Here is a 21,118-nt window from a genome sequence, read left to right on the forward strand (position 1 = left end):
CTGGATCCAGGTGGCGGGTGCCTGTAATCCCAGCTACTCAGGAGGCTGAGGCAGGAGAATTGCTTGAACCTGGGAGGCAGAGGTTGCGTTGAGCTGAGATCGTGCCACTGAGCTCCAGCCTGGGTGACAGAGCAGGACTCTGTCTCAAAAAAGTAATAATAATAATAAAATAAAAGATGTTCAGGAGCGCCTGCCTGCTCCAGGCTGAGGCCTCCTGCCTCCCTTCCCGCCACTCCGGACCTCTGTCAGGAGTAGCTTCTGTTTTTCATCTTTGTCTAATCCCAATAAAGGGCTTTCGAGGCACAGGCAGAGGCGGGCAGAGAGAGGCAGGGGAGTGCTGGAAAGGCTGCCCGGGGAGTGGGGACACAGCAGGAGGTGGCTGAGGGAATGAGGGCTGAGAGCCTAAAAGGCAGGGCCAGGAGGGCCGGGAGAGGCTCAGCTTGACCACAGGGAAGTCTGACACAGCAGTGGGATGCAGACTGTGGTTGGGTGGATCACAAATGCCCCTCAGGTAGGGGTCCGGGCACACTCCCAGCGGGTCCTGTCTCACTGCTGTCTCCTCTGTCATCGTGAACTATCACACAGAAAAACGCAGTGTTGCGTGGTAAGCACTAGAAAACAAAGTCCTGTGTGACTCCCACCAGGTCAAGAAGGTCAAGAATGAGAACGTCCCAGTGCCTCAGAGCCCCTTCTATTCTCCTCGTCCCACCAAAGGTACCGCCATCCCAGCTTGTCGGGGGATCACTTCCTGGCATTTCTTTGTAGTTTTATCATTAGTACACATCCCTAAACCATATGGACTAGCTTCGCCTGTTTGTGAACTTTGTATAGTTGAAGGATACTGTGTGTCTTCTCCTGTGAACCGTTTCTTTCATTGAGCATTATGTTTTTTAAGGTAGATCCAGTCCACATTATGGCTGAAGTTCGTTTTTGTTGCTATAGATAGAGCAAGAGTTGAAACCACGGCCGGTGGGCTAAACCCAGCCCACTGCCTCTTGTATGGCCTGTGAGTTATGAATGGTTTTTATATTTTTAAGTGGTTGAAAAAATCAAAAGGGACTGTGCAGACTCATGTGGCTTCTAATCCTCGACTCCCAGCACGGGGCCGGCACCCAGCGGATGCTCAGGAAATGGTGACAATCAAGGATGAATTAAGCTCTGAGCAGGGTGGAGACGCGATACCACAGGAGGGGCGCCTGGGGGAGGAGATGGAAGGGCTGGGTAGTCGTCCTCTGCCCTCCCTCTGCCCTCCCTGAGCCCTGGCTCCTCTCCAGCATTGGTAGGGTAATGAGACCCCGTGTATAGTGAATGGTAGAGAGGACACAGGCATCCTGGGGAAATGTGGACCTTGAGGCAGGATCTGACCCTCTGCTTGCTCCTTGTGGATCTAAGCAAAGCCATACCCTAGTGGGGACATGGGCAACAGGACCCAGATGGGGCTGAAGCCAGAGAAAGGGACGGGGTGAGCCTGGTGAGAGGGAGGGGAGGGATATGAACATGAAATTGGCAGGCGGGGCGCCTGGGCTCCCGGTGAGGTCTGAGCAGCTTGGATTTGGGTCCCGGGAGCCTTTGGCCAAGTCTCCGGAGCATGCTGAACCTCCATGAGCCCCACTGCCCGGGTGCTCAGCATCCTCCCAGACACAACAGGAAGGCACATCCAGCACCATGATGGCCTCAGGGCCTGGCACCTGGGACCCCTCAGGGAGGGTCTTTGAGGCTTTGGCCCTGGGGACAGGGCTGGAGGGCACAGCGAAAGAGGGGACTCAGTGCTCACCTTTGGTCATGGGTCGTGGGTGTCCTGCCCACTAGGCTCCTCTGGGCCCAGCCACCAGCCCTGCCTACTCCTCTGCACTCCGAGACTCAGGTCCTCACAGGCCAAGAGGTCACTATGGCCTCCCCAGTTCTCCCGCAGGCAGGGGTGATTCACTGTCCCTGGACACACTCAGGCCAGAGCCCTGATGGCACCTTTGCCAAAACAGAGCTCCTGGAGGGCCAGGCCCCGCCCAAGCTGGTTCTCTGAGGCTGCGTCCAGCACACTAGGCCAGGCACAGAGGAGGGGCTGCAGAGTCTTGGCTGGGACTTGGATGTGCTTGGCTGCTGATGGTCTGTTTGATGAGTGGTTGCATCTGGGAGCTTCATTCTAGGGCTTGGGAACTGCAGGGTGCCCAGAAGAGGCTGAATGCTGATCCTGGCTGTTTCTGCTCCCCACGCACCCCACTGAGGTGGAGGAAGGGCAGGGCCTGGGCCAGATCTGTGCTTGCTGCTAGTGGGCCAGGGGCCAGGGGTCCACAGAGCATAACTGCAAACAGCCCCGCTGCCATCAGCAGGCCTCTAACCCTGGTGCATTCAGATAAGACCCTCCTCGGCCCTGGGCCACCCCTTCTTCCTGGGCGCCCACTCCTTATGGCCATTCCCACCTTTAAGGCTGGCTGGAGGCAGAGGACTCCCTGTCCCATGAAGAAGCCAGCCACAGCCACTCCCCTGAACCTTTGCTTCTACACTGCTCCCTGTGCCTGGAGGGTATCCTCTCATTTGCCCACCTGGTGACGTCCAAACTGTCTGTCAAGGTCAAACTCATAGTCTCTTCTGTAGTACCCCCTCTGGCCCCTTCCCCGCCCCGAACAAACCCAGTCCCCTTCCCTCTCCCCCAAGGTGTTCACCTGTGGTCCCGGGCACACAGGCACTCAGAGACATGTAGGGCATGACTGAGCTCGCCTGAGGCACGTGAGGCTGTGGGCAGAGCCAAGGAACAAGCATCCAACTTTAAGAGGCAGGCTGTGTGAGAAAAGCCAGGGACAGTGCAGAGAGAGTATGCAGGCTCAGGAAGCCTGGGGGTGGAGGGGAAGAGGAGGGAAGGTCAAAGGGAGAGGGTCTGCAGGGTCATGGTCAAGGCCAGAAGCCTCAGGACCCTCCAGCATCTTTGCTAACCTCCTTGGTGGCAGCAGAGCCAGCCAGCTGAAAGCATCCCATAGCGGGCAGGAGGAGGCAGACAGGTAGGGAAGGAGGGAGCTGGCAGGGTGGAGGAAGTGGAAGGGGAGGGAGGGGAGGATAGAGGGGAGGACGGAGGCCTGGAGAGGTTGTGTGCCCGGAGGGTGAGGGATCTTATGGGAGGTAGAGATTTAAGAGAAATCAGGATAAAAGTGAGTAGCCAAGTTGACCAGGGGAAGGAGTCAGTGTGCTGACAGCCAGAAGCATACATATTTTAAAAGGAGGCGGAGGGCGAGAGTGCAACAGATCCCACAGAAGGAATCACTAATATGAGGCAGGGTTTCAAAGACTGAGGGAGACTGGAATTCTAGTATTTCTCTTGTCGTTGTTCTAAAATGCAAGTATGGGCGGGCACGGTGGCTCACACCTATAATCCCAGCACTTTGGGAGGCCGAGGTGGGTGGATCACCTGAGGTCAGGAGTTCGAGACCAGCCTGGCCAACATGGTGAAACCCCTTCTTTACCAAGAATACAAAAAATTAGCCAGGCATGGTGGCATGCACCTGTAATCCCAGCTACTGGGGAGGCTGAGGCAGGAGAATTGTTTGAACCTGGGAGGTGGAGTTTGCTGTGAGCCGGGATTGCACCACTGTACTCCAGCCAGTGCGACAGAGCAAGACTCCATCTCAGAAAATAAATAAATAAGAAAGAAAGAAAGAAACATGATCATGGCACTTCCCAATTTAAAAGCCCTCAGAGGCTCCACTAGCTTTCCAGGGCAGTGTTCAAGCTGCTGCCTACCTCTGAGGCATCACCTTGTACCCTCCTCCCAGACACAAATCCTTCCTTCCAACTCCACCAAGGCACAGTGCCCATTTCAAGAATTTGAGAAGCTTCACCGGAGAACTTTCTTGCACTTAAAACCTCTCTCCACACCCCTCCCCCAACTGTCTGCCTCCTGCTCTTCTCTGCTTTCCAAGTTCAGCTTTGTAAAGGGATGGGAAGAAAGATGGCAAGATTTTCACAGCTGTGAGGTCAGGTGGCAGAACCGTTCAGCTGAACAAGTTCAGCTTTCTTCTTGAGATTTTGCTGTCATTTCTAGAATTTCTTTTTTTGTTGTTTGTATTTTTTTTGTTTTTGTTTTTGTTTGTTTGTTTTTTGAGACGGAGTCTCGCTCTGTCTCTTAGGCTGGAGTGCAGTGGCACAGTCTTGGCTCACTGCAAGCTCTGCCTCCCGGGTTCACACCATTCTCCTGCCTCAGCCTCCCAAGCAGTTGGGACTACAGGCACACGCCACCACGCCTGGCTAATTTTTTGTATTTTTAGTAGAGATGGGGTTTCACCGTGTTAGCCAGGATGGTCTCGATCTCCTGACCTCATGATCCGCCCGCCTTGGCCTCCCAAAGTGCTGGGATTACAGGCATGAACCACTGCGCCTGTTCGTATGTTTTCTTTTTTTTTTTTTTTTAAAGAGATGGGGTCCTAGCCAGTACGATGGCTCACACCTGTAATCCCAGCACTTTGAGAGGCCAAGGCAGGCAGATCACTGCCTCAGAGATCAGGAGTTTGAGACCAGCCTGGCCAACATGGTGAAGTCCTGAGGTCAGGAGTTTGAGACCAGCCTGGTCAACATGGTGAAACCCTGCCTCTACTAAAAGTACAAAAACTAGCTGGGTGTGGTGGCACACGCCTATAATCCCAGCAACTCAGGAGGCTGAGGCAGGAGAATCACTTGAACCTGGGAGGCAGAGATTGCAGTGAGCTGAGATCATGCCACTGCATTCCAGCCTGGGCAAAAAGGCGAGACTTCATCTCAAAAAAAAAAAAAAAAAAAAAAAAAGAGGGATGGATTTCACACTGTCACCAGGCTGGACCGAGGTGGTGTGCAGTCATGGCTCACTGCAGCCCCAAACTCCTAGGCTCAAGTGATCCTCCCACCTCAACTTCCAGAGTAACTGGAACTGCAGGCGCTGCCACCTTGCCCAGCTAATTTTACTTATTTATTTATTTATTTCAGAAACGGGGTCTTGCTATGTCGCCCCGGCTGGCCTTGAATTCCTGAGCTCAAGTAATCCTCCCACCTTGGCCTCCCAAAGTGCTGGGCATTTCTAGAATTTCTACAGTGAACATGGTTTCACTTTGTTACTGGGAGGTGGCAGGGGTACCTAAAGAATTCTGATTTAAAAAACAAATAATGACGCACACTCCAAGAGTTGCCTTCCCAGGAACGCTTTGGCCCTCCCAGGCTGAGCTGGGGCTCCCTCTCTGGACTCCCGCAGCCCAGGGTCTTTCCTTTCTCCCACCTCTTTCTGTCTCCATCTGTCAGCTCCTTCCTGGTGGCAGGGCCTGGCCCTCCTTGTTGAGACTTTGGGTGAACACACAGTCCCTGCTGAAGGAGGCACTCTGGGGGATCTGTTCCCCTCACTTCATTTCCTTTTTTTTTTTTTTTTTTTTTTTCGAGGGAGTCTTGTTCTATCGCCTAGCCTGGAGTGCAGTGGCGCGATCTTGGCTCACTGCAATCTCTGCCTCGTGGGTTCAAGTGATTCTCATGCCTCAGTCTCCCAAGTAGCTAGGATTACAGGCACCCACCAACACGCCTAGCTAATTTTTGTATTTTTAGTAGAGACGGGGTTTCACCATCTTGGCCACACTGGTCTCGAACTCCTGATCTCGTGATCCACCCACCTCAGCCTCCCAAAGTGCTAGGATTACAGGTGTGAGCCACCGCAGCTGGCCTGTTCCCCTCACTTCGTATTGCCCACTCCAATTCAGAGACAAGAAGCAGACCCCAACCTCACCCTTTTGGCCCTATTGCCACCTTCCACACCATCCTGATGCCCCTTTGAGGGTAAAGAGGTGGCTGTAAAAAGAGAGGCTGAGTCCCCTGATGACCGAGACCACGCTCAAATGAGCTCCAAAGTTGGAGCAACTTGACCTTCTTTTTTTGTTTGTTTTTGTTTTGAGACAGAGTCTTGCTCTGTCACCCAGGCTGCAGTGCAGTGGCACGGTCTCAGCTCACCCTCCACCTCCTGAGTTCGAGCGATTCTCCTGCCCAGCCTCCCGAGTAGCTGGGGCTACAGGCGCCCGCCACCACGCCCGGCTGATTTTTGTATTTTTAGTAGAGACGGGGTTTCGCCATGTTGGCCAGGCTGGTCTCGAACTACTGACCTCAGATGATCCGCCCGCCTCAGCTTCCCAAAGTGCTGGGATTACAGGCTTGAGCACCTGCGCCTGGCCTTGACTTTCAAAACAGGCAAAAAGGAGGCAACTGCTATAAAGACACTAATTGACCCTTGTGAGGCTTATTCCCGATTCAAACCTTGGACGTTCTGCACTTGGTTTGTGTCCCCAAGCGGCCACTGTACACCCTGGTTCAGGGGTCTAGAGGCATGAAAATGAGCCGTGGACGGGCTGTGGAAATGGCCACGTCTTGATGCATCTTTGTAATTTGGAGGTGTTGAAAGATGTGACAGTCTGTCCGATGGCGCCATTCCAAAGGCAACGGTGCTAAAAGCTCCGAAATAGTCTCTGTTCAAAGGTTGCCTTCCAAGGCCTGCGAAATGCCCCTCCCTCACCAGCCACTTGGCCACACGCCTTTGCATTTGATGCCTGTGTCCTGCCCGCCCGCTCATCTGTGGCATCCTGGGATTCGTGCTCAGGCACATGCCTGGGGCTCTGTGATAAAACCAACAGCCCCGATCGCAGCCTTTCAGATGGGCCTTTAAAAAGGCACAGCTCTGAGAGATGCCAGAATTAAATTGGAGGGCAAACCCCATGCCTAAAATAAAGACCGTGGGAACTGCTTTCTTCTGTAGCTGGGGAATCAAAGTGTTTTCCTTTAAAATCGACCTAACTCAGGATGGATACCTTTGATCAGCGTTGTCTGGGCCCTCACGCCCTTGGCTGACAACGCGTGCTTGATGCCATAGAAGGGATTGAGTTCCGTGCAGCGGGGAGCCGGGACCAAAGCCCTGGCCCATGACTTGGTGGTGAGAGGAGCCTCAGCAGCTGGAGCAGAGTATGAGGGATGGGGGAGATTGTGGGTGGCAGATTCTGGGGGTGAGAGGAAGCCATGGAAGCATTTTCTTCTTTTCTTCTCTTTTTCTTTCTTTTACTTTTTCCTTTTTTTTTTTTTTTTTAAGATAGAGTTTCGCTCTTGTTGCCCAAGCTGGAGTGCAATGGTACGATCTCAGCTCACCGCAACCTCCGCCTCCCAGGTTCACGCGATTCTCCTGCCTCAGCCTTCCAAGTAGCTGGGATTACAGGTGCCCACCACCACGCCTGGCTAATTTTTGTATTTTTAGTAGAGACGGGGTTTCGCCATGTTGGCCAGGCTGGTCTTGAACTCCTGACCTTAGGAGATCCACCCGCCTCACCCTCCCAAAGTGCTGGGATTACAGGCGTGAGCCACTGCACCTGGCCCATGGGAGCATTTTCAATAAGAGCATACCATGTTTTCCACAGTGCATTCCTTTCCCAAAACGTCCACCCCTGTTGCGGAACAGGGATGCCATCTGGCCCTTTGCAGCACCGGCCTTGTCACAGGGCCAGCCTGTAGAGGGCTTGTGGGTCACTTCTGTTTTGGGAGCCACAGGCTCTGCTTGAGCTGAGGTGACAATAACAGTCCCCCAGTGCTGCAGGGCCATTTCTGACTACCATTGTCCCCAGGCCCCTACATGTTGCTGGCCCTGTCTACCTATTAGATGACCCAAATTTAAGGAAACAGCCTCTGAATTTTTGACTCCCTTTAAAGAAGCGTATTTCTTTCCTTTGAGAATGTTTTCTCTTGCTTCCTTTAAGGGGTTTGTTTGTTTGTGACGGAGTCTCGCTCTGTCACACAGGCTGGAGTGCAGTGGCTCGATCTTAGCTCACTGCAACCTCTGCCTTCTGGGTTCAAGCGATTCTCTTGCCTCAGCCTCCTGAGTACCTGGGATCACAGGCGCCTGCCACCACACCTGGCTAATTTTTGTATTTTTAGTAGAGACAGTGTTTCACCATGTTGGCCAGGCTGGTTTTGAACTCCTGACCTCTGGTGATCCACCTGCCTTGGCCTTTCAAAGTGCTGGGATTATAGGCGTGTCCCACTGCACCTGGCCTGTTTGCTTTTTGAGACAGGGTCTCTCTCTGTCACTCAGGCTGGAGTGCAGTGGCATGATCATAACTCATTGCAGCTTCGAACTCCCAGGCTCAAGTGAGCCTCCTGCCTCAGCCTCCTGAGTAGCTAGGACTACAGGCATGCCATCATGCCTGGCTAATTTGTTTATTTATTTAGTAGAGATGGGGTCTTGCTATATTTCCCAGGCTGGTCTTAGTCCTGAGCTCAAGAGATCACCCAAGGTCAGGAGTTCGAGACTAGCCTGGCCAACATGGTGAAACCCCACCTCTACTAAAATTACAAAATTAGCCAGGCGAGGTGGCGCATGCCTGTAATCTTGGCTACACAATCCTAGATTGTGCCATTGCACTCCAGCCTGGGCAACAAGAGCAAAATTCCACCTCAAAAAAAAAAAAAAAAGACTGGGGTTACAGACTCAAAGGGACCCAGTTTAAAATCCCATGTCTACCACCACTATTTGGGCAAACCTCTTCCTTTTTCTGAGCCTCAGTTTTGTCATCTGCAAAAGGCGACACCAAACCCAGGAGACATTGGCTCTTCTGATCACGTGGCTTCACAGTGATGCCTGAGAGTCTGTGCTGGGCGGGGCAGCCAGACACACAGGAGTGGCTCAGGGAGGAAGTGAGCACGTCCTGGAGACAGGAGAGGAAGGAATGGGTAGGACATTCCACGCAGCCGGAACAGCACGGGTGAAGGCGCCAGAGTGTGGCAGGTTGACGTCTACGCGGGAGTGGGCGAGTGAGGGCCAGAGAGCAGCTGAACAGGGCTGTGCAGGTCCCGGGAGGCAAGAACTGGATCCACCAGGCCAGGGACTTTCCATTTTTTTTTAGCAGTGGCCCAAAGTTAAGAGATGCGTGTTTTAGCGTGACCCTGTCTGAACCCAATTGTATGAATATAACTGAAACCAGAAGGTCACAAACGGTGCCCTTACTACGCATGAAATGCTTCGTGTTCTATTTTTTTTAATTGCTTGTCTTGACCCTGTAAATTGATTTCAGACTCCTTCCTGGGTCTCCTCCAGCAGGGAGCCCCTGCTGGTTCAGGCAGGGTAGGAGCAGAATGAATTTCTGGATCGCTGGGGGCTCAGAGCCACAGAGACAGCCCTGGCTGGGTAGGAGAAGTGACTGGATGGGAGCTGTTGAGGTGGAAGGATGGGGGCGTTGTGCTGGTGGTGGGCAGGTCTGATACTGAACATCAGTGATCCACAGGAAAGCTGCCAGGCGGGCACACAAACGCATGGGGGCACACCCCACCAGGGACTCACTCAGCATGGGGTCCCTGCGCCAGGTGCAGGAGGATAGCAACTCCGCCCAGCTCTCAAACCCCAAGTTCGAGCAGCCACAGATTCATAAGAAGAACCGGAAAAGGAAGGACTCTGGCACCTGCGGGTGGTTGACAAACTCCTTCCCAACAAGGGGGGAGAAGAGCAGCTGGAGGCTGAAGGCAGAGGGTTGTTCGTGCCCCCAGCCCTGCACACAAGGGGCCTTCAGCCAGGCCAGGTCAGCGCCCGGGACAGGGATGGTGCCCAAGTCTGGGTCAGAGACAGGCCCCTGGAGGTCCTCCTGCGCCTGGACCATCAGGGCCTATGTGCCCTGTGTTGAGGGCGTGTCATTTAACCAGGCAGAAGGGTAGGGCTGGCATTGTCTTTTTTGTTTTTTTTTAAACAGAGATAGCTCTTGTCACCCACGTTGGAGTGCCGCAGCGCGATCTCGGCTCACTGCAACCTCTGCCTCCGAGGTTCAAGCAATTCTCCTGCCTCACTCTCCCAAGTAGCTGAGACTAAGGCCTGTGCCACTGCACTCGGGTAATTTTTTGTAGTTTTAGTAGAGATGGGGTTTTACCATGTTGGCCAAGCTGGTCTTGAACTTCTGACCTCATGTGATCCGCCTGCCTCGGCCTCCCAAAGTGCTGGGTTTAATAGGCATGAGCCACCACACCCGGCTGGGATTTGCCTTTGTAGATCCCCAAGGAGGACTCCCTGCCTCATTCTTGTCCCCTGGGGAAAAGCAGCCTGGCCCTTGGCAAGTAGCTGGGTCCCAGGTCCCAATTAATCCCACCACAACCCCTTAAGGTTGGCATTGTTGCTCTCCCTGTGTTGTGGGGAGACGCGGAGGTCACAGAAGTAAAGCCACCTTCCCAAGTTGCACAGCCTTGAAGTGGCAGAGCCAGGAGCCACATCCAGGCCTGTTGCCTCCAGAACCTGGGCTTTTCCCAAACGCCCCCGCTCTTCGCCCCTATTTCTGGCCAGGCCCAAGGCTTCCTCACAGTGTGGGAGGGACTTCCCTGGAGCTGCAGAGAAGCGAGGGATGGAGGGTGTGTCACCCCCGAAAACACAGTCTCCTATAAAGTGGGGTGGGCAGACTGAGCAGGGATCCGTGGCGCTGCCCAGATGAGATGTCTGTGCTTGCAGTTGTGTGGGGGTGGGGAGGCACAGGAGAGGAGCTGAAGACTCAAAACAAACAGCCAAGCCCGGGGGCGGGGCCCTCCCAGACACAACCTGTGGCAACCCTGCCTCCGATAGCCTTGCTGCCCTCCTGCTTGACCCCTCCTCCCCCATGGTCCTCTGTATGGGTGCCCTCTCCCCTCTCCCTGCACGGTCCTGTCCACATTCACCAGTCTCAAGATGCTCCTGTTCAGAAAACTCCCCCTGGGCCAAACCCTCCCTGCCCCTGCAGACTTCCCTCCGGGCAGGGCAGGCCAGGTGCAGAGTTCAGGTCCTCACCTGCCCCTCCTTGCTGTCTGCCCCAACTCTGCCCTCCCTGAGCCTCAGGGGTGCTCCTTGCAGCTACCGGGTGAATCTCAAATCCTCCTAAATTCTCTAAATGGAAGAGATCAAATCCATTCCCTGCACAGAAAACACCTGGGGCTCCTTCAAACGTTTCCTCCCTGCGCCCCAGGACCGTTTCCTCCCTGCGCCCCAGGACCTGTTCCAGCTCTGCCTGCCCCAGATCCCTTGGGACCTGGAGAATGACCAGAAAAGCAGCTGGGAGCGGCTCCTGGGCCCTCTAGACCCCTTGGTGTTGGGGGATTTCTCCCGGCAAAACTCAGCTCCTCTGTTCACTCTAAGTCAGAGTTCTATGGTCACCGAAAGTCACAAATGCGTCCCAGTTCTTCACATCTCTAACCCTGTGTAACAGACAAAACTTCAAACTCTAAGGCTGAAGTGGTTCCCCAGGCCACCTGGTGCCTGTGTGAGGGTGAGGAGCGGGGTCCCTCTTCTTTTTCCCACCCAGACCCCCTCCTCGTCTGTCCCCACCAGTCAACCTGGGTGGAGGCAGAAAAGACCTGTCTTATCAGGTGCAGGGGAGGCTGGCCCTGGGCTCTGGGTGCTTGCAGTGTTGGCGTGGAGTCCCTTGAGGCCCCCACAGAAGTAGGGGAGTGCTAAGTGGAATTCTGTGACTCTCACTCCTCAGCCCCCAGGAGTCTGGTATCCACCCTGGTCTTCCTCGCCAGGCCGTGGGCCCCTCTAGGCAGCTGCATGAGCCGGTCTAGGAGGACACTCAGCCAGCTCACTGCCCCGACCCACGTTATCCCATGGGGATACACTGCCTTTGCCAGCAAAGGGACAAACCATGATGCAGGCACACCATGCCCTGGCATGAGATAGACAGTGACCTAGTGCCCTCACTCAGGGGATACTGCTCCAGCTCAGCCAGGGTGGTCCCGCTAAAGCCCCTCTCAGCCTGGGGTGAGAAGCAGGCACCCCCAGGGCAGGCCGGATGCCCTGCAGCTCTTCCCAGCCCCCTCTACACCCACCCTCTCTGACCCCTGTGGTCTCCATGTGATCTTGGAGCCAAGTGGCCCCTTGTTGGCCATCTGGTGGTGAAAATTTGTGACGCCCACCAGGGTTCTGCCAAACCTCTCGTTAGTGTCTGATAACTACTGTGCCCAGTGCCACCATGAGCACCCCCTGCCATATCTGATGGCAGCTTCCCAGCCCGGGTGCTGGCTCTTCTTCCTCAACACAGCCAGACCACCTGGGGTCCAAAGCCTGGCCCCACCACTCATGAGCTCTGTGGCTTTGGGCCTCTAAGGTCCTCTGGTTCTTTGGTTTTGGTTTTGAGATGGGGTTTCACTATGTTCTCAGGCTGGTCTCAAACTCCTGGGCTCAAGTGATCCTCCTGCTTCAACTTCCTGAGTAGCTGGAACTACAGGTGTGCGCCACCACTCCCAGCTAGACCCGCTACAGAACACGGTTGCAGTAGTTGCCTCATAGGATTGTCGTGGTGTTTAATTGACATAGGACCTGTGTCACACCAAGCCAGGTTACGATTTCTGTACTTTATCTTTTCCTTCTGTCTGTGGGCTCCTGCTTCCGGGTCATGAACGCCCTCTAGACTCCCAGGCCACCAACCCCGCACCCCACCCCCATCCCAGGCAAACTCAATGCTCCCCATACCAGCCCTTCTGCCCCAGGCTCCTTCAGCTCCTTCCCTGTTGGACTGGGGATGTTGCCAGGACAGGAGCCCCTCCTGGTCTGGGGCAGGGCCTGTGACCTAACCAGTACCCCTTCAATGTTTGTGGGAGGCACAAAAAGATGATAGCTGAAAAGAATTTGTGGACTTGGAACTGACCGTGAAACCTATCAGCACTGTGCCTTCACAGGGGACCGCTTCTAGTCGGCAGCCAGCTAGGGCCTGGATCTCTCCCGCCTGCACCCGTGAAGGGGCCTCTGGGAGGCACAGGTCTAGGAGATGGGGTGGGAGCTGGGCAGTTGCAGGGATCCGGCTCTGGGGTGCTGATGCCCCATTGAAAGGAAGGTACAGGGGACGTGGTGAGCTGTATCCGCAGGCCAGAACCGGAGGCCTTGGCTGCCACTGCAGACCTCATCTCCTCCCCTGGGTTTTTTGACCTGATGTCTCCAGACTGGCTGTTGTTATTGACTGAGATCGTCAGAGGCGGCTTCCTCTCTTTACTTTTGGAGACAGCAGTTTCATCAGAGGTCTGAGGTTCTTGCTTCAAAGCCTCTCCTCGCTGTGGCAGACCTGAGTCAGAGCCATGCATTGTCATGAGCCTAACCCAGTGACCTTAAAGAAACGAATCCCAGAAGAACATAGAACAATGGATGTCTGTTTTTATAGATTTCCCTGGAATTGTAAAGATCGGCTTAATTGCAGGAGCAGAGTTCATCATTTTCTAGGATACCTCAGACAGGGAGAATTTTTAAAGAGAGTCGGTCTGAAGTCTTCCTGCCCAGGACAAACAGGAAGGTTTCGTGGTGCTGACAGTGTATGTGTCCTCCCCCTGGAGTGGCCTTTTAGATGCACTGTGAGGAGGAGCAGGAGGCCCCGGGTGAGCAGATGGAGTTCACAGGTCGAGGGGGAACACAGGGTAGGTGCACAGAGCGGGCAGTGGCCCGTGAGTGCTGTGCGGGACTGCTGGGCAGGGTCAGTGGTGATGTCAGAGCGGGCAGTGGCCTGTGAGTGCTGTGCGGGACTGCTGGGCAGGGTCGGTGGTGATGTCATTTGTGGTTCACCCTACCCCTCTTGTCTCTAAAAAAAATTTTTTTAATCAAAAAAATATTGATGCCCAGGCTGGCCTTGGTCTCCTGGCCTCAAGAGGTCCTTCTGCTTTGGTTCCTGAGTAGCTGGGATTACAGGCATGTTGTGCCACCATCCCCAGCCCACCTGGGACCCTGGGGGACGATGTAATGGCCCCCACCTCTATACGTCTACCCCCTGCCACATCTCGGATAATTCCCTGCCCTGAAGCAAGGCTCTTAGTTTTTTGACAAAACTAATGTAATGTTATCATTAAACAGCAGCAATCCTGCAGGAGAGTCCAGAGTTACAAAGCCCAGGGTAAAATCCCTCCTGCTCCATCCACCAGAGGGAAGCCCGGGAGGGGGCCTGGGTACCAGCTCCCTGGAATGACATCTCACAAGTGAGCCTGTTCCATCAATTACAAGTCGAACCCACTGTGACTGCCAGACATGTGAGTCGATTTCCTGGAACTGTCAGTGACTTTAGTTCTTTGAGGGAGGGAGTGTCTCTTTTTTTATTTTTTTTTATTTTTTATTTTTGAGATGGAGTCTTGCTCTGTCACTCAGGCTGGAGTGCAGTGGCACAATCTTGGCTCACTGCAACCTCCACCTGCCAGGTTCAAGCGATTTTCCTGCCTCAGCCTCCCAAGTAGCTGGGATTACAGGTGCCCACCACTACACCTGGCTAGTTTTTGTATTTTTAGTAGAGACGGGGTTTCGCCACATTGGCCAAGCTGGTCTCAAACTCCTGACCTCAAGAGATCTGCCCACCTTGGCTTCCCAAAGTGCTGGGATTACGGGCATGAGCCACCAGGCCTGGCCAAATTTTTGTTGTTGCTGTTGTTGTTGTTGTTATACAAATGAGGGCTTTCTGTGTTGTCCAGGCTGGTCTCGAGTGCCTGGCCTTGTCTCCTTATGCAACAGGACAACAGGCCTGAGCCACCGCAGCTCTCGATGTTTTTTTGTTTTTTTGTTTTTTTGTATTTTGAGGTGAGACGGGGTTTCACCATGTTAGCCAGGCTGGTCTCGAACTCCTGGCCTCAAGCAATCCACCCACCTCGGACTCTCAAAGTGCTGGGATTAGAGGCATGAGCCACCCCGCCCAGCCTGGGGGTGTCTCTTTAGTGGCTCAACAGGAAGCTCAAAATATCAGCGCAGTCGGAGTTTTGAGGGATTAACTGAAGCTCAGGGCCAACTCCATCTCTGTTCCCACATCTTCCAGAAGGCTGGCCTCCCTTTGGGACCCCCTTCCCAGAGCTGTGGCTCGCAGCTGAACTGAAGAGACCTGGGAAGAGATCAGCCTGGCCTCACTCCAGCTCCACACCACAGGCGGAGTCCACGCCTCACTTTCCCCAACAAAATAAATCTTGCGGCTCCTCTGAGCCTCTCAAACACACGATCTTCTCCCGATTAACAACCCGGCCTGCATGTTCTTGGCTGCTGGCTGCCGACCTCAATTTAGAACAGTCTGCTGCTCAGCTGCTGGAGAAGGAGGGGCCTGGAGAACCCAGGAGCGCTAAAACCCAGGGGCCTACGCAGCTGAAGTCTGGGGCAGGGGATGGCTGCTGCCCCCAGCCCAGGATCCAAACAGCATCTCAGACGCCTGCAGCAGGGGTTAGACGCCCCCCAGGCAGGGCTGCTGCTTTGGGCATTTTCAAACTGTTTTCTGAGGTGCCTCTGATGAGTGGGGGGAGGGGTGGCTCCTGCAAAATTGGCTTTGTCATAGTCATTGACATCATGATCACAGCCGAAATGGCCCCACGTGGAGCACCTCTGTGTTGTTGGAAAAACCGCTCTCAGGATGTTGCCTGTTATACTATATAAAAAGCTGACAAATCCTCTCTGAACCCAGAGTCCAGGAGAGGTTTGTGTCTCCCACCGCCTGCTTGCCTCCTTACTTTGGCACAGGGAGAACTGTGGGCAGACCTGCCTCCCTCTCTGTCTACCACCAGGAAATGCTTGGGTTTCTTTATTTTGTTTTCCTGCCTCCTTCTTTATTTCTCATCCATCACCAGCTTTCTCTCTTCTCAGGCCTGTGCTTTGATCCCAGGTGGCCTCTTGACATTTGGGAAGAAGAGGAGTTGGGAGTGCAGGCTCTGGTGTCCCCCAGCCCTGGATGGGATTGTAAGCTCTACTCTGTACCTGCTGAGGGATCCAGAGCTAAGTGCTTCAACTCCCTGACCCTCAGACTCTTCCTCTTTATGAAACAGGGGCTCTCACTTTGCCTTGGGCTGTATTAGGAGAGGTAGAGTGGTGTGTGTAATATGCTTGGCACAACTCCGGCACACAGCAAGTGCAGGAGAGGCAGGGGCTGTACCTGCAGAGGTAAGTGCACAGGAGGCACGAGACTTGTCTTTTTTTTTTTTTTTTTAGACAGACTCTCTTGCTCTTGTTGCCCAGGCTGGAGTGCAGTGGCACGATCTCTGCTCACTGTAACCTCGGCCTCCCAGGTTCAAGCAATTATCCTGCCTCAGTCTTCCGAGTAGCTGGGATTACAGGCATATACTACCACGCCCGGCTAATCTTTGTGTTTTTATTTATTTATTTTTTTTTTAATTTTATTTTTATTTTTATTTTTTTTTGAGACGGAGTCTCGCTCTGTCGCCCGGGCTGGAGTGCAGTGGCCAGATCTCAGCTCACTGCAAGCTCCGCCTCCCGGGTTTACGCCATTCTCCTGCCTCAGCCTCCCGAATAGCTGGAACTACAGGCACCCGCCACCTCGCCCGGTGTATTTTTTTAGTAGAGACGGGGTTTCACCGTGTTAGCCAGGATGGTCTCGATCTCCTGACCTCGTGATCCGCCCGCCTCGGCCTCCCAGAGTGCTGGGATTACAGGCTTGAGCCACCGCGCCCGGCCATCTTTGTGTTTTTAATAGAGACGGGTTTTGCCATGTTGGCCAGGCTGATCTCGAACTCCTGACCTCAGGTGATCAGCCCACCCCAGCCTCCCAAAGTTTTGGGATTATGGGCGTAAAAAAATTAGCCCGGCTAATTTTTGTATTTTTAGTAGAGATGGGGTTCACCATGTTGGCCAGGCTAGTCTGGAACTCCTGACCTCAGGGAATCCGCCTGCCTTGGCCTCCCAAAGTGTTGGAATTACAGGCGTGAGCCACCCACTTAATAGGCAAGTGGGTGGGACTGGGGCAGCCTCAAGTGACCTGTCGCTCTCTCCCTTTGCTTCCCCTCCAGGAGGACAGTCAGTAACCCACACCGGCCTGCCCATCATGGCCTCCCTGGCCAACTCAGCTGTGTCCTTCAGCTGCAGGATCACCTACCCAAACACCCCCCAACTCAAGGTTTTCACAGTCAGCTACTTTCATGAAGATCTCCAGGGACAGAGGAGCCCTGAGAAGCCGACCTCTTGCCACCCTGAACTGGGCACAGAGAACCAGACCCGCACCCTGGACTGCCAGGTCATCCTTGTGCTGCCGGGCGCGTCGGCCACTGGCACCTACTACTGCTCTGTCCGCTGGCCACACGCCACGGTGAGCGGCAGTGGCACCTTCATCCTGGTCAGAGGTGAGGCTTCCTCTGTGGCTCTTCTGGGGCAAAGGACCTGGAGGTATCAACTGGCAGTTTGGGACTCTAGATCGGAAATAGAGAATGGGGCCAGGTGTGGTGGCTCACACCTGTAATCCCAGCACTTTGGGAGGCCGAGGCAGGTGGACCACCTGAAGTCAGGAGTTCGAGACCAGCCTGGCCAACATGGTGAAACCCCGTCTCTACTAAAAACACAAAAATTAACTGGGTGTGGTGGCGGGCGCCTGTAATCCCAGCTACTCAGGAGGCTGAGGCATGAGAATCGCTTGAACCTGGCATGGGAAGTTGCAGTGAGCCTAGATTGCACCATTGCACTCCAGCCTGGGTGACAAGAGCAAAACTCTGTCTCAAAAAAAAAAAAAAAAAAAAGGAAATAGAGAATAGTTTGCCTTGTCTGCCAGCATTAGCAAAGCAGGCAGAGCCACTTCAGGGAGCTCTGGCCTGTGGCTGTGCCAGGGCTCCACCTGGGTGTGGAAAGGGCAGGGTCTGGCATGCACATCTGCCCCTAAACGCCGCTGGCAGGTGACCTGAAAGAGCTCACTTGGACCCTTGGTCTCAGTGTGCCATGGGCATCATGGTGGGGGAACTTCTGCAGAACTCAGTATGTGCATGTATGTATTTGTGGGGGCCTCGTGTATGTGAGCACTTGGCTAATGTATAATACACTTTTCCAGGGACAGATTTTTAGTTTTCATCACATTCTGTCTTTTTTTTTTTTTTTGAGACGGAGTTGCCCAGGCTGAAGTGCAGTGGTGCAATCTTGGCTCACTGCAATCTCTGCCTCCTGGGTTCAAGCGATTCTCATGCCTCGGCCTCCCAAGTACCTGGGATTACAGGTGTGCACCACCACACCCAGCTAATTTTTGTGTTTTTAGTAGAGACAGGGTTTCACCATGTTGGCCAGGCTGGTCTCGAACTCCTGACCTCAAGTGATCCGCCCGCCTTGGCCTCCAAAAGTGTTGGAATTACAGGCGTGAGCCACCACACCCAGCCAGTTTTCATCACATTCTCAAAGGAGTGATGATCCCAAAAGTTTTGAGTGAGCCTGTCACCAAAGCCCTGATTCTCTGACCTACCTCTGCGATCCCCTAGAAGGAGCTGGGGGCTTCGGAATTCTATAGACCTGGGTTTGAACCTCTGTCCTGCTGCTTGCCCAGTGTGATCTTGGGCCTGGTCTTCATGATGATCCTCTGCCTTCCAAGGACTTGGATGAGGTTGAAGGAGATGGTGCCCATATGGGCTGGTGGCTGACGATAGGCAGTGTTGGCGAAATCATGCTCATGTGCCTGGCACGTGGTTGGCACTCCATGTGTTTTTGCCAGCCAGATGGATGGATGGATGGGGTGAGGGGAAGGAGAAATGAATGCCAGCAGGAGGGACCGGGGGATGACTTGGTGGTGGGGGAGGTCTGGGCCTCACCTAGCCTGGGTGCAGCCCCCTGTCAGTCCCAGTATAAACCCGCCTCCTTCAGCCCTAGCCACATCCACCCATATTATCACCACCTCCCACAGGGAAAACAAGAGGCCCTGAGAAGAGAGACATCTCGCTCAGGACCCTATAAGCAGCCTGCAGGGGAACCAGGTCACTGGGGCAGGGGCACCAGAAGAGCAAATGTGGTGGTTCCTGTCCTTACAGAGAATCAAGGCAGTGAACATGAAAAGGAGCGAGGGTGACAATGAAGTCCTGAGGCCTGGCTCCCAGGGGGCCTAGTGGGGTGTGGAGTGTGTCGGCGGGGGAGCGTTGAAAACAGGGTCCTGAGTGAGGGAGAACATCATGTGTGTGTGCCCTGCTTTCTCCTGGGTCACTGACCCCTCTGCTCCCTTGCCCTTTCTCCTAGACGTAGGGTACCAAGAGCCCCCGCAGAGCCCCCGGAAGCTCCTGCTCTTTGGCTTCACCGGCCTCCTGAGTGTCCTGAGTGTTGTGGGCACGGCCCTGCTACTCTGGAAGAAGGTACGGGATCAATGCTCACAGCCATGCAGCCCCTCCACCTGACACACCACGGACTGGGGGTGCTTCCCGGGGGCAGGCAGGCTGCCTGTCTGCCCTATGCAGGGCGTTTGGTGGGCCCTGGTGAGGGCACATCCACATCTGTAACAGGTGGCCCTCCTGGCCCCTTGCACTGGGGCTGGGGGCACCCCTCCTGTGCCGTTCCCTGTGCTGCCGCGGGGCGCCTTTTGATCTTGTTGCAAGAAACCAGGGCTCTGCAGGCTTTCCCAGGTCCTAGGTCCCTCTGAGAACTTGGGAAAGGCCGCAGGCCCTCCTGCCTACCATTTCTAGCTCGGCAGATTAGGGAATCCCTGCTTAGGTTTTCTTGATCCCAGCAAGCTGGAAGCGATGAAGGGGCTACCAGTAGCCACTCGCACAGGTGCTCTCCCACTCGCCCTCCCACATGCCCTCCAGCTATCCCCCGCCGGCCTCCTGCACACCCTCCCGCACACCCTCCAGCAACCCTCCCACACACCCTCCCGCACACCCTCCCACTCACCCTCCCACACGCCCTCCCACATGCCCTCCCACATGCCCTCCAGCTATCCCCCGCAGGCCTCCTGCACACCCTCCCGCACACCCTCCAGCAACCCTCCCACACACCCTCCCGCACGGCCTCCCACACACCCTCCTGCACACCCTCCCACTCACCCTCCCACACACCCTCCACCATAGTTCCATGAGGAGGTTTTTTCCCATTTCACAGCTCTGGAAGGTCAGGCTCAGAGACGTTGTGATTTGCCCAGGGTCGCATAGTTAAGTGTACAGCAGTCAGGGCTAGAGTGCAGGATGGGGCGGCTTGGTCCGTCTCCTCACCTGGACAGCTCCTGCTCACACTGTGGGTGGCATCTGCCTGGGGAGAGAGCCTCTCTGCTGGGGATCCCCTCATGCTCATCATCGCCCAGCCCTATGGATTCCTGTTCGATGCCGGCCCACCCTCCCTGCCTGGCAGCAAGTGCCAGGAGGCCAGAGGCCGAGGCAGTCTTGTTCAGGGGCTCCATGCCCAGCACATGGCGGTGCTCAGGCAGCCTGCTGAGTGAAAGGATGCAGTGCCCAGCGGGTACCAGGTTCTCCCAGGCTCAGGGTGCAAAGGTGATGGGTCAGGGCTCCTCAGAGGCTGCTGTTAGCAGCTCAGGCTACTGCTCCACCCTCCGGGGACCTTTGGGGCCAAGCCTGGGGGCAGCTGAGTCAGCGACAGCCCTGGGTGTGAGGGGAGAGCACTGGCACCATCACCAGGGTTTCCCTGGGTCAAAAAAGGCTCAGCCCCTGCATCCAAAGGCCGAGACCCTACCCACACCCAGAGAAGAGCTCTCTTCCACGGGAGTTTATGTGTTCATTCATTCAACAAACACTGAACACCTACAACATTCCAAGCCCTGTTCTAGGCACCAGGGATACAGCAATGACCAAACTGAAATCAAGAAATCTCTGTCTGAGGCCAGGCGCAGTGGCTCATGCCTGTAATCTCAGCACTTTGGAGGCCAAGGTGGGCGGATCACTTGAGGTCAGGAGTTCGAGACTAGCCTGGCCAGCATGGCAAAATCCCGTCTCTACTAAAAATACAAAAATGAGCTGGGTGTGTTGGCAGGTGCCTGTAATCCCAGAGGCTGAGGCAGGAGAATTGCTTGAACCTGGGAGGCAGAGGGTGTAGTGAGATTACTGTACTGCACTTCAGCCTGGGTGACAGAACAAGACTAAGTCTCAAAAAAAAAAAAAAAAAAAAATCTCTGTCTGCCAGGTATGGTGGGTCACACCTGTAATTCCAGCACTGTAGGAAACTGAGCCAGGAGGATTTCCTGAGCTTAAGAGTTCAATATCAGCGTGGGTAACATAGACCCCATCTCTACAAAACATTTTTAAAAATTAGCCAGGTATGGTGGTGTGCACCTGTGGTCCTGGCTACTTGGAAGGCTGAGGTGGAAGGATCGCTTGAGCTCAGGAGGTCGAAGCTGCAATGAGCTGTGATCACACCGCTGCACTCCAGCCTGAGCGACAGAGGGAGACTGTCTCAATAAAGAAAGAGGCCAGGTGGATGTGGTGGCTCACGCCTGTAACCCCAGCACTTTGG

At 54.6% G+C, this 21,118-nt stretch overlaps 1 protein-coding gene across 1 annotated transcript in view; it reads left to right on the top strand.

Annotated features, from left to right (window-relative positions):
* Window positions 1-21,118, top strand: part of NFAM1 (NFAT activating protein with ITAM motif 1) — a 50,253-nt gene that overhangs the window by 3,752 nt on the left and 25,383 nt on the right. The window contains exons 2-3 of the mRNA XM_011978735.1: window positions 16,714-17,043; window positions 18,902-19,014. Coding sequence (XP_011834125.1) covers window positions 16,714-17,043; window positions 18,902-19,014 — 443 coding nt within the window. The remainder of the gene's footprint in view (window positions 1-16,713; window positions 17,044-18,901; window positions 19,015-21,118) is intronic.

Source organism: Mandrillus leucophaeus, unplaced genomic scaffold (assembly GCF_000951045.1).
Source record: "Mandrillus leucophaeus isolate KB7577 unplaced genomic scaffold, Mleu.le_1.0 Scaffold2, whole genome shotgun sequence".
In the NCBI taxonomy this organism is placed as follows: Eukaryota; Metazoa; Chordata; class Mammalia; order Primates; family Cercopithecidae; genus Mandrillus; species Mandrillus leucophaeus.